This window comes from Diorhabda sublineata, chromosome 10 (assembly GCF_026230105.1).
Source record: "Diorhabda sublineata isolate icDioSubl1.1 chromosome 10, icDioSubl1.1, whole genome shotgun sequence".
Classification (NCBI taxonomy): Eukaryota; Metazoa; Arthropoda; class Insecta; order Coleoptera; family Chrysomelidae; genus Diorhabda; species Diorhabda sublineata.
The window spans coordinates 8,935,210-8,953,191 of record NC_079483.1 but is presented as its reverse complement, the minus strand read 5'-3'; the positions used below and the strand labels follow the sequence as shown (position 1 = coordinate 8,953,191).

Sequence of the window (17,982 nt, the reverse complement as noted above, 5' to 3'; positions counted from 1 at the left end):
ACGTTTGACTTTGAAAAAATTGACAATTAATATTCAAAAAAATGTAGAAATTGAGAATTTTTTTCACCAATTTCAGCTGAATGTAGGAATTGTCGATTTAAATTGAACAAAAAGTAGAAATTGATCATAAAATTTAGTTAGAAGAGGGTATTGGAAAGGAAAAAAACGATGTCTATCTATAGAATAAAATGAGATGCCATCAAAAACAAAACTTCTATTGGATTGCATATTATAGTGAAAAAAATTGTTTAGTGACATTGCAAAATTGCGTTGACTGAGTTGCCAGACATTTTTTTTACAAGCTTTTGATGACATCTAAACTTAGATGATACCAGCAGGCGTTTCAACCTTCGATATAATTAATCAAGTTAACAAAATATGATGTAATCTAAAGAATTTTCGTTATTTTTTCAATTTTGATAGAAAAAAATGAAATATTGAACGAATTATATCATGATTTGACCTCTAGCAGCTTTGCCATACGTTAGTACGAACAACTTGAACGGAGGCTTTCAAAGAATTTAATTCCATTTAAGGAAACCGGTCGTGGCATACTTTTTAATCATGGAATAAATTCCAATAAAACGCTATATTTATGCTATGTGGCATAACTAAGGGTACGTGAAATCAAATATTTTATATACGAGGAATGGGCAAGCGAAAAACCCCCAAAAAGGCGCTTAGAAACAAGAAAAGGTTACCAGATACCTACTAATGTTTAATAATGGTCGATCTACATGTTTTCGAGAAGTTTGTTTTTGAAAATTGGTAAATAAATTTCGAAATTGACAATTAAATTTGTCGAAATATAGAAATTGACAATTAAATTTGAACAAAACTTGATAATTGGCAACATAGTTTGAACAAAACGTGAATATTGACAATTAAATTTGTTTAATACATAGGAATTCATATTAAAAATTGTCAAAGTGACAATTGAAATTGATCAAATTATAGCAATTGACAATAAAATTTAAAAAAAATCGAAATTGACAATTAAATTTGTCGAAATATAGAAATTGACAATTAAATTTCACCAAAACTTGATAATTGGCAACAAACTTTAAACAAAACGTGAATATTGACAATTAAATTTGTTTAATACATAGGAATTTATAATAAAAATGGATAAAACGTCGAAGTGACAATTAAAATTGATCAAATTATAGAAATTGACAATTAAATTTGACCAAAACTTGATAATTGGCAACATAGTTTGAACAAAACGTGAATATTGACAATTAAATTTGTTTAATACATAGGAATTCATATTAAAAATTGTCAAAGTGACAATTGAAATTGATCAAATTATAGCAATTGACAATTAAATTAAAAAAAAATCGAAATTGACAATTAAATTTGTCGAAATATAGAAATTGACAATTAAATTTGACCAAAACTTGATAATTGGCAATAAATTTTGAACAAAACGTGGATATTGACAATTAAATTTGTTTAATACATAGGAATTTATAATAAATATGGATAAAACGTCGAAGTGACAATTAAAATTGATCAAATTATAGAAATTGACAATTAAATTTGACCAAAACTTGATAATTGGCAATAAATTTTGAACAAAACGTAGATGTTGACAATTAAATTTGTTTAATTCATAGGAATTTATATTAAAAATGGATAAAACGTAGAAGTGTCAATTGACATTGATCAAATTATAGGAATGATCAATAATGGGCGATCTACATGTTTTCGATAAGTTTTATTTTATTAAATTTGGGGGAATTTTCAATAAAAAATACATCGATTCATCATTTTTTGCGTTAAACTCGTGACAATTCAAAGAAAAATCAATATTTCTCTATGAAAATTTAATAGAGGATTAAAAGCTGTCCGAAATTTCCAAAACATTTTCCGTACGAGCAGGAAATTTTCCTCTACTTTGAGCAAACTCTAGGTGAGTGCATTCCACCTCCAAAAATGCATAATAGTGACCAGATTCGTACTAATACCTAATAATGGTCGATCTATATGTTTTCGAAGTCGCTGATTCCTTGAAGTAAAATTTGTAGGATACATAATAACTAATTTGGCAGTCAAAAGTGGTTAAAGATAAAATTAGAAGTATTTACATTTCTAAATGTTTCAAAATTAGTTTTTTGTTAATAATTCTTGAAAGATAGATAAAACTTTTCATATTTTCATGAGGACTTAAAGAAAAGTCGAAACGCCAATTTTTATCTATTTTCCAAAAATTGTTAAAAAAAAAACTAATTTTGAAACAGAAGAATCCTAAAATCAAGAAGATTTAGGAGCATAAACATTTCAAAAGATTTAAAATATTAAAGAAATTTATATCGAATAATCTTATATTAAAAATTGGTTTAATAACCTCAGTTTTTTTTTTAACCTAACTGTATATTTTTTCCGACTATTCCATTTTGGGTTACTCTACATTTGAAGATGTTGGACTTCTTATACAGATTATTAATACTCCTAAGTCTTGTAAATGAATAAGTTTTTTTTTTCTGTTAATTGTATTACACGTTTCAACACCTACATCAATATTTGAATCATAATTTTACCCACACTGTTTTTAACAAGGTAAACGTCTACCGAAAATAAGTGATGACATCATTATTAAATAAATATAATAATTATCGTTTAATATTTCAAAAGTCTGGTACGCAATAAAACATTCTATTATAAGCGAACTCGACGGTATATATTTGGTAGAGCTTTTTTGTTAGTTTTAGTGATATTTTTCCATAATCTTGCCGATTATTTTTTAGGCCCTTATTAGACGAGGCAGCAAGTTGCGCAACCCATCGCCAGTCTGGTTATTGAAGAGAGCAACCAGAAAATTGGAAACATCGAAAGAAGACAAAGAAGGAAGACCATTCATAGCTCAATTCCGGTTCAGTATAGACGAGAACATTCGGTGAATATGATAGTCGAGAAGAATGAAATGAATATTTGCTTCTTCTGTCATTGTGCATGAAAAAAACGAGACTGAAAAGAAGAATAATGCATTTACATTACCGGTTATAAAAAATACGATCGATTTTGGATGGATTGACAATTAAATTTCAATAAAACTTGGAAATTGACGATTAAATTTATCAAATTATAGAAATTGACAATTAAATTTCAATAAAAATTGGAAATTGACGATTAAATTTGTCAAATTATAGAAATTGACAATTAAATTTAACCGAAACTTGATAATTGGCAATAAACTTTGAACAAAACGTGAATATTGACAATTAAATTTGTTTAATACATATGAATTTATAATTAAAATGAATAAAACGTCGAGGTGATAATTGAATTTGATAAAATTATAGGAATTGACAATTAAATTTGAATAGAACTTGGAAATTGACGATTAAATTTGTCAAATTATAGAAATAGACAATTAAATTTGAACAAAACTTAATAATTGGCAATAAAATTTGAACAAAACGTGGTTATTGACAATTAAATTTGTTTAATACATATGAATTTATAATTAAAATGAATAAAACGTCGAGGTGATAATTGAATTTGATAAAATTATAGGAATTGACAATTAAATTTGAATAGAACTTGGAAATTGACGATTAAATTTGTCAAATTATAGAAATAGACAATTAAATTTGAACAAAACTTAATAATTGGCAATAAAATTTGAACAAAACGTGGATATTGACAATTAAATTTGTTTAATACATATGAATTTATAATTAAAATGAATAAAACGTCGAGGTGATAATTGAATTTGATAAAATTATAGGAATTGACAATTAAATTTGAATAGAACTTGGAAATTGACGATTAAATTTGTCAAATTATAGAAATAGACAATTAAATTTGAACAAAACTTAATAATTGGCAATAAAATTTGAACAAAACGTGGATATTGACAATTAAATTTGTTTAATACATATGAATTTATAATGAAAATGGATAAAACGTCGAGGTGACAATTGAATTTGATCAAATTATAGGAATTGACAATTAAATTTCAACAAAACTTGGAAATTGACGATTAAGTTTGTCAAAATATAGAAATAGACAATTAAATTTGACCGAAACTTGATAATTGGCAATAAACTTTGAACAAAACGTGGTTATTGACAATTAAATTTGTTGAATACATAGGAAATTATAATAAAAATAAATAATACCTGGAAATGGCAGTTGAATTTGATCAAATTATAGAAATTGACAATTAAAATTCAACAAAACTTGGAAATTGACGATTAAATTTGTTAAAATATAGAAATTGACAATTAAATTTGAGCAAAACTTGATAATTGGCAATAAAATTGTGTCAAAATATGATAGTCGCGAAGAAAGAAATGAATATTTACTTCTTCTGTCAATATTCTGAAAAAAACGAGACGAAAAAGAAAGATAACGCATTTACACTACCGGTTAAAAAAAATACGATCGATTTGATTAACTGTCGACCTCACCTCTTCGTTGTTGGAAAATCTCTTACAACCGAGTCATATTTTCAAGTACGGGAACAGAAAATAATCCGAGGGGGCTGAATCTGGTGAATAGGGTGCATGAGGTACCAATTCAAACGTTAATTAATTAATTTTGTCCCTTGCAATATCGGATGTGTGACCTGGTGCATTGTCTTGATGAAACAACAAGTTTTTGCTTGATTTCTTCGCTCAAACGTTGCAATAAGTTCGCATAATGATGGTTTTTCCGACACCGACACCACTACCTTGCCTTGCGTTAGAACGGTCTTCGTCTTCTTTGGAGCCGGTTCTCCCCTATCGGTTCATTGTTTTGATTGTTTTTTGGTTTCGTTTCATCTATTATTATGAAACGGCGTAAAAACTCGGCTCCATTTCTGTGAAACATTGCCAAAAACTCTACGGAAACAACTTCATCTTCCATCAACATCAACAACTTGAAACATACAACGGTATATTTCAAACAACTACCGCCATCTCTAGTTCAGGCCAGGTACTTCTGGGACCATCTTCGTATGAAGCCTTGCTCGAGTTTCACTTCTTTGGTTCTACTTTTTACAATATTACAATGGTTGTTTGTTAACAAACGAGAAAGAATTGTTAGAAACCAACACTTGATAGACTACTAGAAGATAATTCTAAATCCCATTTTAGGACGTTAAGAAGTACTATGGATCAATTGGTAAAATGTTGTAGTAAACACCTTTTAACAGGCTGCCCAGAATTGTTAGAAAAGTATTTTAAGGTTAGGTCAACACATTCAAACAACCAATCAAGTGTGCCGGCCAAAACATGGCTGCCAATTTCGGGACTGGTTGCGCTGTTTTGCTGCCTCGTCTATTATAGGCATTTAATCCACAAAACTATATATTTGCAATGACATCATTGAATAAAAAAACTAAAATTATTTCGGGATAATTCAATCTCATTATTGTTAATTTTATTAATATTTAATTAATGAACGTACTGTATAATACATTTATTTACTTCTGCGTTTTTTATTTTCTATTAGTGAGTGTATTAATTTTTTAATCACTTAAGTTTAACATCAAAAAAAAGTCACAGGATAATTATAAATAGCTATAGTGAGAAACCTGATAAGGATAATCGAATAAATTTATTAAATTATTGTGTTGTCATTATTATTTGTGAACTTTGCGAAGTTTTAAGTCGATCTACTTTTTCGAAATCGCTTTTAAAGATGATGTAACATGGATATATTGAAAAAACTTACCAGCTCTGAAAATTTCGTGGCACCCATCGCACCTCGATGCAAATTGTTGATCGTAACAGTTTCCGCAATAGATCCTGTCACCTTTAGATCCAAATTGCTTGTCGACCAAAGATTCCCCGCAAGTGGTGCAAAGGAAACAAGCCTCATGCCAATGTTTGTCTTTGTAAGATAAATCCTAAGGAAACAGAACAAAAAAAATACATTTCAAATAAACGTAACCAAAGATTGAGAATTGAATGGAAATCAAACATGATTCCAACGAAAAAATTAATTTAGAAACCAAAGAAAAAGCGGAAATTCTAACTACAGATGGCGCTGATGAAGTACCAACTTTCAAAAGATTATGTGTCAAATTTCATGACATTTCTTACTCAAGAAAACCTCAAAAAGTCCACAAATTGGTTATATCTCAACGTAGATTGAAATAGCGTGAGATAGCTGATGTCGCGATGATATCAGAAGGCAGTGGGTTCACAATTATGCATGAACATTTAACTATAAGAAAGCTTTTTAGTTAAGTTAGTGCCGAGTTTACTCACAATCGATCAAAAACAACGTGTTGATGATTCAAAGCAGTGTTTGAACGTATTTACATGTTATAAATCAGATTTTTTACGTCGATATGTGACAATAGATCCATCACTTCACTCCAGAATCACAACGATAATCATCTGAGTGGACTACAGCCGGTGAACCAGGTCCTAAGTGGCCAAAGACACAACAGTCAACTAGGAAGGTTATGGTTTCAATATTTTGGAATGGGCATGAATTATTATTCATCGACTATCTCCAAAAAGGAGAGAAAATCAATAGCGAATAATACATAAAGTTGTTGAATGCAAAAATCAAGAAAAAACGGCCTCATATGTCGAAGAAAAAACCAAGACAATACACCTATTCACAAGTCGATGGCAACGGTGGTTAAATTGAACTAATTGCTTCCCCATCCACCGTATAGTTGAGATCTAGCTCCCAGTGACTACTGGCTATTCGCTGATTTCAAAAAATTGTCGCCGGTAAAGAATTCAGCTCAATTGTTGAAACGATTTATTGAGTGATGTGACACGTTCGCGTTTCTTCAGAATAATCAGAAATTATACATGAGTAAATCAGGCGAATAGTTTGGTATTCAACACCGAACTAGTAACAATTTTTCTCGCAATAACATAATTTACTGATGCTGATCCAACAGAGTTGACTCAATAGGTGGAAATGCTGGCAGAATTCACTATTTAAGCATGGCGGTATTAAAAAATGCAGTGTTGCCAGCTCTATCTACTCTAGTTTCTTCGCTTCTCAAAATATATTATATAGAGTGCAACGTTCATCAAAGACAATCTAGAATTGTGATGGAATCGAAAACAATTGAATTTGTCAAATTATAGAAATTGAACATTAAATTTGACCAAAACTAGGTAATCGGCAATAAACTTTGACAAAACTTGGATATTGACAATTAAATTTGTTGAACACATAGGAATTTATATTAAAAATTGATAAAACGTCAAAGTGACAATTGAAATTCATCAAATTATAGGAATTGACAATTAAATTTGAACAAAACTTGGAAATTGACGATTAAATTTTTCAAAATATAGAAATTGACAATTAAATTTGACCAAAACCTGATAATTGGCAATAAAATTTGAACAAAACGTGTATATTGACAATTAAATTTGTTTAATACATAGGAATTTATAATGAAAATGGATAAAACGTCGAGGTGACAATTGAATTTGATCAAATTATAGGAATTGACAATTAAATTTAACAAAACTTGGAAATTGACGATTAAATTTTTCAAAATATAGAAATTGACAATTAAATTTGACCAAAACCTGATAATTGGCAATAAAATTTGAGCAAAACGTGTATATTGACAATTAAATTTGTTTAATACATAGGAATTTATATTAAAAATGGATAAAACGTAGAAGTGACAATTGAAATTGATCAAATTGTAGGAATTGACAATTAACTTTGAACAAAACTTGATAATTGGCAATAAACTTTGACAAAACTTGGGTATTGACAATTAAATTTGTTGAACACATAGGAATTTATATTAAAAATTGATAAACCGTCAAAGTGACAATTGAAATTCATCAAATTATAGGAATTGGCAATAAAATTTGAACAAAACGTGTATATTGACAATTAAATTTGTTTAATACATAGGAATTTATATTAAAAATGGATAAAACGTCGAAGTGACAATTGAAATTGATCAAATTGTAGGAATTGACAATTAACTTTGAACAAAACTTGATAATTGGCAATAAACTTTGACAAAACTTGGGTATTGACAATTAAATTTGTTGAACACATAGGAATTTATATTAAAAATTGATAAAACGTCAAAGTGACAATTGAAATTGATCAAATTGTAGGAATTGACAATTAAATTTGAATAAAACTTGGAAATTGACGATTAAATTTGTCAAATTATAGAAATAGACAATTAAATTTGAACAAAACTTAATAATTGGCAATAAAATTTGAACAAAACGTGGATATTGACAATTAAATTTGTTTAATACATATGAATTTATAATGAAAATGGATAAAACGTCGAGGTGACAATTGAATTTGATCAAATTATAGGAATTGACAATTAAATTTGAACAAAACTTGGAAATTGACGATTAAATTTTTCAAAATATAGAAATTGACAATTAAATTTGACCAAAACTTGATAATTGGCAATAAAATATGAACAAAACGTGGATATTGACAATTAAATTTGTTTAATACATAGGAATTTATATTAAAAATGGATAAAACGTCAAAGCAACAATTGAAATTGCTCAAATTATAGGAATTCGCGATTAAATTTGAACAAAACTTAGGAATTATAAGAATCGAAAACAATAAAAATGATCGATTTCCAAAAAAAAGCAAGGAGACAATTGAACTGGAGGTATATTAGATAGAATATCTTACCTTGGAGTCAATACCAATAATTCTACTGCATTTTTCGCAAGCATTGGCGAAGACGTTTTCATAACAGGAGACGCAGTAAGGATGGTCGTCGCGAAGAACATAACGTTGTCCTGTAAGGCTCTCGTCACATTGCCAACAACAGAAATGTTGACCATGCCAATCTTTGTTCATTGCCTTCGTGTACTCGCCACTGAAAATCAACTAAAATAAAATGTATTATTAATTTTTTCGAAAAAAAAAAAATTAACACGAATTTAATAGCATTTAGATATTTTTTTTAATTCGGAACGTGTACTAAAAACTGTTCATTAAATTCAAAAATGAAAAATTGACGCTCGAACGTTGTCTAGTTGATGTAAATTAGCCGTACTGAAGATGTTCATAGTTCATTCAAAACAGAGGATTCCCCCTATCCCTAATCTTATAATTAGCTGTTTCCGATAATGTATTTAATTCCAAAACGTTCTTTCTGAATAGTCCTCGTATCGTGGATAATATTTTTTATGACGAAAATTTTGAATTTGAATTGCATCGCCGATTTATGCATAAAACAAAATTACATACGATCGAATTTTGGCAAGCGATCTGTTTGTTAAATCTATAAATAATTTTGTACGTGATTTAAATGTTTCTCGCTCATTTTATAGCTCATGAAATAGATTGTGGTATAAACTACCAACTTTACTAATAAATTAACAAAAATTCTAAACGAAAATAATTTTTTCCGATCAATTTCAGAGAAAATTTTCATTTTACATTCGATAACCTCAAAATTCACATAATTTTCAAATTCGATCGTTAACGAAAGGGATCTAGTGTGTCAATAATTTATTTTGACACTTAATTAAGTCAGTAGCGGATGTAGACCACGCTTTCAAATGGACGAACATCCGCCATCTTAGTCGCACCGTTCAAATTGACATAATGCAATACAACGTGCAAGAAATTGCATGCAAATCTCTGTAAACAGTAAAAGTAAACAAATACCTAACCTCAAATTTTATCTAATATTTTGTACCTAGTTTAACAATGGAAATAACAAAATTTTATGAAAGTCAGTTAATCTGTTAAGCCAAAGTAACTAAATTTCAACTTGCGTGCAATAAAAATGTCAAGATCTTGCTTGAACTTCATCTGCGCATGCTTTTGATCAAGGAATATTACGTCTTGCATTGCACGGTGTATTGCATCATATCAAGCTCCTTTATTCATTCAGTTCTTGTTATAAAATAAAAAGTTTGTCGTAGTCTTGGTTTAGATACTTCGATAGATACAGGGTATTGAAGAAAACAGTACTGACACCTTCAAGGAGTTTTTTAACAATGCAGTTAACAAATTCTCGCCAAAACAATCGATCTAATGTTCATGAGAGTCAGCTGATAACTACTATCGTATCATAGTGTAAATCCCGTTTCTTCTTTTTTATTATGAATGAACTGATGGCAAGAATGCCCCAGAAAGAAGCGAAATGTAGAGGAAAACATACATCAGTGAAATTCTACAAGAAGAAATCAACTTTAAAGAGAATCCTTCTTGTTTTTCTGTCTTGTTGAACTACCAGAACAACATTTAATTACTAAAATTTTCATTGAAATTTCGACCTCATGTGGTGCCCTCCGAATGTAAATCGTGGATCCGCCCCTGATTTTTTTCGTCAGAATAATGTACGAGGCGTGGCTATTAAATAACGGGACTGGTGACATAAAATATTTTATTAATTTCTTATTTATTAGATATTTTGACATGTTAATGTTTCTAAATCGTCTTGATTTTAAATCTTTTCTAATTAAAATTACGTTTTTATAACAATCCTTATTATTGACACCGAAAATTTGCGGATTTACCTGTCCTCAAAAAAAAATTTAGTTCGAAGCACTGCAAGAAGTCTGTTTCTTCTAAGCCGCCTTAAACCGCCCAAAAACACGTGGACACGATAAACATTCATTATCATAAACTTGTTTCAATAAATTATAAGTATAATTTCATACCAAACCGTTTCTTTTTTACAGCAAAACAAAAAACAACCTCTATACAAACGAAGGCAACAGCTACACTGATTTATCTACAGATACAGTAGATATCGCGTTGGATACAGTAGACTTGAAGCTAAACAGCTGACAGTCGTTAATTTTTGGCGCGCGTGCGTACTTTTTTTATTAGCTACACCTGGTATAAATAATCTAATTGTAATTTAAGCAATATTAGTAGTGAATACACAAACAAAACGAAAATATTAGTAAAAATATGAATGTACCTTTTGTGAGTTGGGGGTATGTGATGGCATAATATTGACAGACGTCAAGTGTTGTCGAAATTGGTAGTGTTTGTAATTCAGCGATTTCAATGTTGAAAATCGTTTTAAACATGCTTTAAAAACTAATTATATACTTCAATTACTAAATAAAAGATTTTTTATAGTCGAAAGTTGTTAACGATTTCTAATTATTTGCGATTAAAGTTTTATTTGTCGATGATCAAATGTCATTTTTTGTAACTTAAAAAAGAAGAATTTTTAGGTTGAAGGTTATATAAGATAGATAGAATAAAAATGTCAGAAAAATGTCTACTTCATTCGAAAAGTTTAATTTATTAGAACAGTGAATACACTGCGAAAAAGTGTATGTCATATCTATAAAGATAATAAAAGGTCTTTTCGGAAACTATGGCCTGAAGTCAGGTAGATCTGATTGTTTCCGAATTTTTTATTTTATTGGTAGCGCCCCCAACTTTTTGATGATTTTCTCGAAGTTACATTTGGAAGTTAGTTGACAGCTGATTCGTGTATAATGTCATACAAATGTGTTAATTTTCCCGACCTTCAAGTGCTATGGTGCATATTTCAACCTGGATATTCGCAAACAGGACGAATATTGAGTGCTACACACCTGCTCTATCTCATGTTATAGAAATTTGACCGGTTGGTTTGATGGACGACTGTTATTTCTGCAAAGGTTTTTCGAGGAAATCAAGCAAACCCTCGGAAGAAGTTCCTGAGCCTTTTCCAGTTTATGGTGTTCAAGAACTTCTGAAAATGAAGAAATTGGAACAGAATCTGCAGCTTCTGCCATTCCTCAAGCACCTCCAACCAATTGGAGCTTAATGATTTCATAAGAGATTTGGATTTGCCCAAAGAAAAAGATGTTCAAGATGTTTTCAGAAGAGAACGATTTTGTGTACTCTAATGACATGGAGGAATTATGGGTTATGAAAATAAGTCGGAAGACTGAAGACTCTTCATTGATTCCTCAAAATCAAGTCCAAACGTTGTACTGCTACATAAAGGAAATAAATTTCCTTCACTACCAAATTGGCCTTTAGTTGACCCCGTTAAGATAATATGCACATCGAATTAGGGATAATCAAAAAATTTTGTAAAAGCCATGGACAAAGATGGAACTGGTCTAAAATTGTTGGACCCGACGTCAAAAAACTAAAGAAAGATTCAGGATTCATTATCACCTTAAATGATAAGAACGAGAAGTTTGTATGGCGTTTGTCAAAGTAACTATAAACTTTTCGCGTAACTACAGATCTCCTCAATATTCTGACCTCATTAAAAAAAATGCTCAATGTATATTATAAATTCGAATGTAACATATCATTGTTTTTGAGGCGTTTTAATTGATGAGCTTGTAGAGCGCTTTAATTACTGAGCCCGTATCGCTTGTAGAGCGCTTTAATTGGCGAACTTATAGAGCGCTTCAATTGACAAGAATGTAGAGCGTTTTAATTTACTAGCATGTAGAGCGCTTCAATTGACGAGCATGTAGAGCGCTTTAATTGACGAGAATGTAGAGCGTTTTAATTGACTAGCATGTAGAGCGCTTCAATTGACAAGAATGTAGAGCGTTTTAATTGACGAGAATGTAGAACGCAGAATACTGTTGGTAGTTTTGAGATACGGCAACACTGATGTGATAATGTCAAAGTTGACGTTTCCATCATTAAGTTTGACATTTTTAATGGTGAACGTACTCAAAACGTGTTGTCATTTGAGTACTATTCGAGTTGTATGATGATTTTTTATGACTTTCGACGTGGACTAAACCAACCAGTGTATTTATTAACTCGCTTCGACTTTTGATAATGAAGCGCCATCTCGGGTCACTTGATCCGCTAGTCGAACTTCGCTACAGGATGAATTTCATGGAGGTCATCCAAAATCAGCTGTCGTGCCAGAAAACATCGATGCTGTGCGAAAACTGATATCCCAAGATCGTCATGTGACATACCAAGGGATTGGGGCGTACTTGGGACATTAATTCTATTCGCATACATTCAATTTAGCATGTACATTTGGCAATCAAACGATTTGTTCGAGTTGGATCAAAAAATTCAATCACGCAGCTTCAAATAACATCTCTAAGATCATGATAGGCGACGAATTATGGATCTATGCATATGAAGCTGAAGCTAAACAACAATCGACTGTATTGGGCCTTCAAGACGAGCCAAATCTAGCAAAAGTTGCGCACGAAGCGCTTCGCAGCAAATGGTTTTCATTAGAGCAAAGTAGAACGGTTAATTCTGAATAGTACATCAGCATTTTTTTGCCAAAAGTGTTCGAGAAAATCAGGAAAACCAATCGCAGAATAAGAATTATTGGCCACCACGACAAGGCGAGCTCCCACACGTCGGTTCAAACAAAAACTGTTTTGATTGATGGGTCATCCGCCAATGGCACTCAATGATTTCTTCATATTCTTGTAGATGAAAAATAAATCGCGAGGTCAACTGAAGTAGTGGTTGATGCGTTCTAATCAAATGTTTTGGAGGTACCTCAATCGGAATGGAAAAAATTATTCAAACAAACACAAAAGTGTGAATATTTTGAAAAAGAATGAAGCCATATCAAATTATAAATTTTTATTTTATTTTTCTATCTCGAAGCTTTAGTAACAACCCTCGAACTTACATCCCCTATTACTATTTTTTAGTGAAATACTAGAAAAAAATTAATTTAAATATGATGTTATATAGGGTGTTACGAAAATTGAATGAATTCCGTGTTATGTGCGTACGTTTTGTGTTTAAATAAATTCCAAAATATCGTATTAAAAAAAAGGGGGTAAAACAAAAACTGGTAATAAAACTGAATTAGTTTTGACACATTTCAAACACTACCACTTTGTCACTCGTATTTCTTTCCGTGGAAAAAAGTAACAGGTGGGGTGTTTCTCTGCATTGTTTTTTTTTGAAATTCCCTCAACGTTTTATGCCAACACATACCCCTCGTTTCCATTCTTAAGTTCCTGAATGGTAATTTCGGTTTGTTCGTTGCTTCCTCTGCGTTGTTTCGTAGTCGTCTTTTTCACTTTTTTCGTCTTCTTTTCGGTAATCGTGAAATTAGAACTCACTTCTACGTCTCCCATTTTTCGATGTGATTTGCGATAAAAAAAATAAAGAATAAAAACGAAAAGCACACAAACGCGATGTGCGGGGTTGAAGTCGCGACTGAATTCTTACTTAAACTTGTAAAACGACTTTTAGAAGTCCCGGTTTTCATTTTGGTGTATTTTTAGAAAATCAAAACGTGTTGTGGTGTCGGGTGCAACCGGCAGACCACTCTTCAGTGAAATGTGCGCTTTTCTCAACCGACAACGAAAAGTGGGCAGATTACATCCAGTGGTAGCGTACAGAAACAATTTAAAAATGATTTACTTGATAAAAAAAAACAACAATTGATTCCACAATAGGAATAAGCACTTCACGAAACCCCCCAAAGAAGCCGCAACCCATCTAAAGGAGAATAGAACAGCAGATACAAGATTCCATTAAAACATACCAAAAGTTCATGATCAAGGTACATGGAGGTGTCTTTGGAACCCCCCAAAGAAGCCACAACCCATCTAAAGGAGAATAGAACAGCAGACCCAAGATCCCATTGAAACATACCAACGTTCATGATCAAGGTAGCTGGAGGTGTCTTTGGAACCCTCCGAAGAAGCCACAACACCCATCTAAAGGAGAATAGAACAGCAGATACAAGATTCCATTAAAACATACCAAAGTTCATGATCAAGGTACATGGAGGTGTCTTTGGAACCCCCCAAAGAAGCCACAACCCATCTAAAGGAGAACAGATAAGCAGACACAAGATCCCATTGAAACATACCAACGTTCATGATCAAGGTAGCTGGAGGTGTTTTCGGAACCCCCCAAAGAAAGCCACAACCCATCTAAAGAAGAACAGATAAGCAGACACAAGATCCCATTGAAACATACCAACGTTCGTGATCAAGGTAGCTGGAGGTGTCTTTGGAACCCTCCGAAGAAGCCACAACACCCATCTAAAGGAGAATAGAACAGCAGACACAAGATCCAATTAAAACATACCAACGTTCATGATCAAGGTAGCTGGAGGTGTTTTCGGAACCCCCCAAAGAAAGCCACAACCCATCTAAAGAAGAACAGATAAGCAGACACAAGATCCCATTGAAACATACCAACGTTCATGATCAAGGTAGCTGGAGGTGTCTTTGGAACCCTCCGAAGAAGCCACAACACCCATCTAAAGGAGAATAGAACAGCAGACACAAGATTCCATTAAAACATACCAACGTTCATGATCTAGGTACCTGGAGGTGTCTTTGGAACCCCCCAAAGAAGCCACAACCCATCTAAAGGAGAATAGAACAGCAGACACAAGATCCCATTGAAACATACCAACGTTCATGATCAAGGTAGCTGGAGGTGTCTTTGGAACCCACCGAAGAAGCCACAACACCCATCTAAAGGAGAATAGAACAGCAGATACAAGATTCCATTAAAACATACCAACGTTCATGATCAAAGTACCTGGAGGTGTCTTTGGAACCCCCCAAAGAAGCCACAACACCCATCTAAAGGAGAATAGAACAGCAGATACAAGATTCCATTAAAACATACCAAAGTTCATGATCAAGGTAGCTGGAGGTGTCTTTGGAACCCCCCAAAGAAGCCACAACCCATCTAAAGGAGAATAGAACAACAGACACAAGATGGGGATGAAAGAAAATGATTCTATCGTTTCAAACCAGGGAGTATTTGCGTTTCAACTTATTTAACAATTGCATCGGTAATATCTTGAGATTTATTTGCATATCCCATTGAAACATACCAACGTCCGTGATCCAGGTAGCTGGAGATGTCTTTGGAACCGTATTTTAGCCACAAAGTTGTTTCCTTTTGCAGCTATCGCCGCATCGTAATCTCCTTTCGTAGTAGACAAGTTTTTTTATATAAAACCACGAAAAATTTTGGGAAAATAAGCAGCTTGTAAGCACAGTTTAGGTTATCCCAAATATCCCAAATATTATATAGAAAATCGTAAGAAATTTCAAACCCTATAACAAGATTTATTACGCACCCCATGCTTTTATAATTTTCCGATCAGTAATTTTATTCTTAAGACAAGAATTATTTTTAGAAATTAAATTATTTCAAATTTATAGTTTCGTTCCTTTTTCACTTGGTTTTCTCTCATCTCTATTCCTTTAGCTAACTACCCAGCGTAATGTATGAAAACTTAGTGGATACTATTTTTAAAGGGATCATATAATAATTAAACGTAGTCGGTTGCTTATAAGACGTCAACATTGACATTTTAAGAGATTCTGTAAATTCGAAAAAACGCACGGTTTTCTGAAACACATATTTTATTTAAAGACGTAAAGACGACGGATCGTTCAAGCCTGAGACGTAGTTATGTGGATAAACTAATATTTCATTAAGTTTATATTTCCATTGTTTTTTTTTTCGTTTCAAACTTCATATCATTAACTTTTTTTTACATAAACTAAATTAGAACCTTATGTTTTTACTTTTTAGTTATTATCGCGTGTTTTTGAGTTTTTTACTAAGCTATAAAGGTCGGCACAAGTCCTGCAACGCTGAGAAAGATTAAAACGAAGCATGTTCGTGGTTACCACCGATACCAGCGCACACTCCAGGAAAGTTTTTTTTGTTACAAAAGAATTTCCTAAGGAAGACGTACCGCGAAATTCTTAAAAACGGGCTCTGTTACCGACGCGTCGCGATCTAGAGACGACGAAACGCCGGCTTTAGTCGAACAGCCGAACCAATCTGCAATGCGGTTATCGGGAGAACTTCAAATATTGAATTTTGTGATCGGATGAAGTAACTTTTAACCTGAGCGGTATACGACATAACTGCATGTACTGGAACGACCAGAATCCTCACGTCTTCACTGAAGAATAGGTAAACCAGACTGGAACGTGTGTGTGGGCAGGTATCTTTGCGGAAGGTCTGGATTATCCGTTCTTTTTTTAGGATCAAAGTTATCTGGAAACGCTCGAAGATTTACGTGGGGATTTAGACAACGATCCAACATTCGCGACATTTTGGAGAAAGGCTAGGACGTTTATGTGACCCGACCCTGTGATTTCTTCCTGTGGAGTCTTATCAAGGATCAGGCACCCTTCCCGACCTCCGAACTGCAATTGAAGAAGTTGAAACTCTTCACGAGCAGCTTGACATGCTTCCCAGGACCTGACTCTCCGTTGAAAAACGTTGCCGTGAATGCATCGGTCAAGATGGGCACCAATTTTCGAATCTCTTGGTCGGTATAATAAAATTAGAGGAGGATCAAAATATTAACGCTACGCTACTGACCTAATATATCAAATTTTGCCAGTTGTTGCTGTTACGAAACTTATTTTTACTAGTACCAGTATAAATGAAAAATAATGATCTGCTCAGTTTAACTGCATATTCTAATAAGTTGTCAGTTCAATTTATAAATAATTTTTATGCTTTTTTTATTTAACAAATTTAATTGTTAACAATAAATGACACATTTAGGAATGCGAATGAGAAATCTTTCCATTATTGAAATGTATAAAAATAAATTGAATTTTAGAAAAAAGTTATAAAGTTTAATATTTCCCCGCAGGGCCGGATTAAGATTTATAAGGCCCGGGGCTGAAATAATGACGGGGGCCCCTTAAGGAATTCGAAAGCCCGGAAAAATTCACAAAATAATATCAATACGTTAGATTTGTGGTATCAACACATCAAAAAATACAGAATGATTTCCAAATTATGGGGCCCTCTTAGACCTGGGGCCCGGGGCTATAGCCCCCCCAAGCCCCTAGCTTAATACGTCCCTGTTTCTCCGTTATTTATTGATAGTTATGATCCGGTCAAATTAGACCAAAAAAGTGTGAAGCTACATAAATTCCCATCAAGCTTAAAATCAATAAAATTGTTTAAAATATAATAAAAAATGAAATTTTCAAATTCCCAATCAAATGTGGAAAAAATGTTATTCAAGGTGAAAGGTCAAAAAAATGGGGTTTTCGCGATTTTCAGCAAAACGGTAAGTTTTATCAAAAAAATACCTTAGACCAAAATTGTAGATCATAAAATTAT

General features: G+C 32.3%; 1 protein-coding gene across 6 annotated transcripts in view; it reads right to left on the bottom strand.

Annotated features, from left to right (window-relative positions):
* LOC130449977 (four and a half LIM domains protein 2) overlaps window positions 1-17,982 on the bottom strand; it is a 119,395-nt gene that overhangs the window by 17,358 nt on the left and 84,055 nt on the right. For 4 of the 6 annotated variants that reach the window (XM_056788124.1, XM_056788123.1, XM_056788125.1 and 1 more), the window contains 2 exons: window positions 8,611-8,811; window positions 5,668-5,842 (listed from right to left, as the gene is read on the bottom strand). In XM_056788124.1, the coding sequence (XP_056644102.1) occupies window positions 5,668-5,842; window positions 8,611-8,811 (376 nt within the window). Of the gene's footprint in view, window positions 1-5,667; window positions 5,843-8,610; window positions 8,812-10,864; window positions 14,180-17,982 lie in introns of those variants that run through there. The other 2 variants (XM_056788126.1, XM_056788127.1) reach the window with 2 other exon arrangements.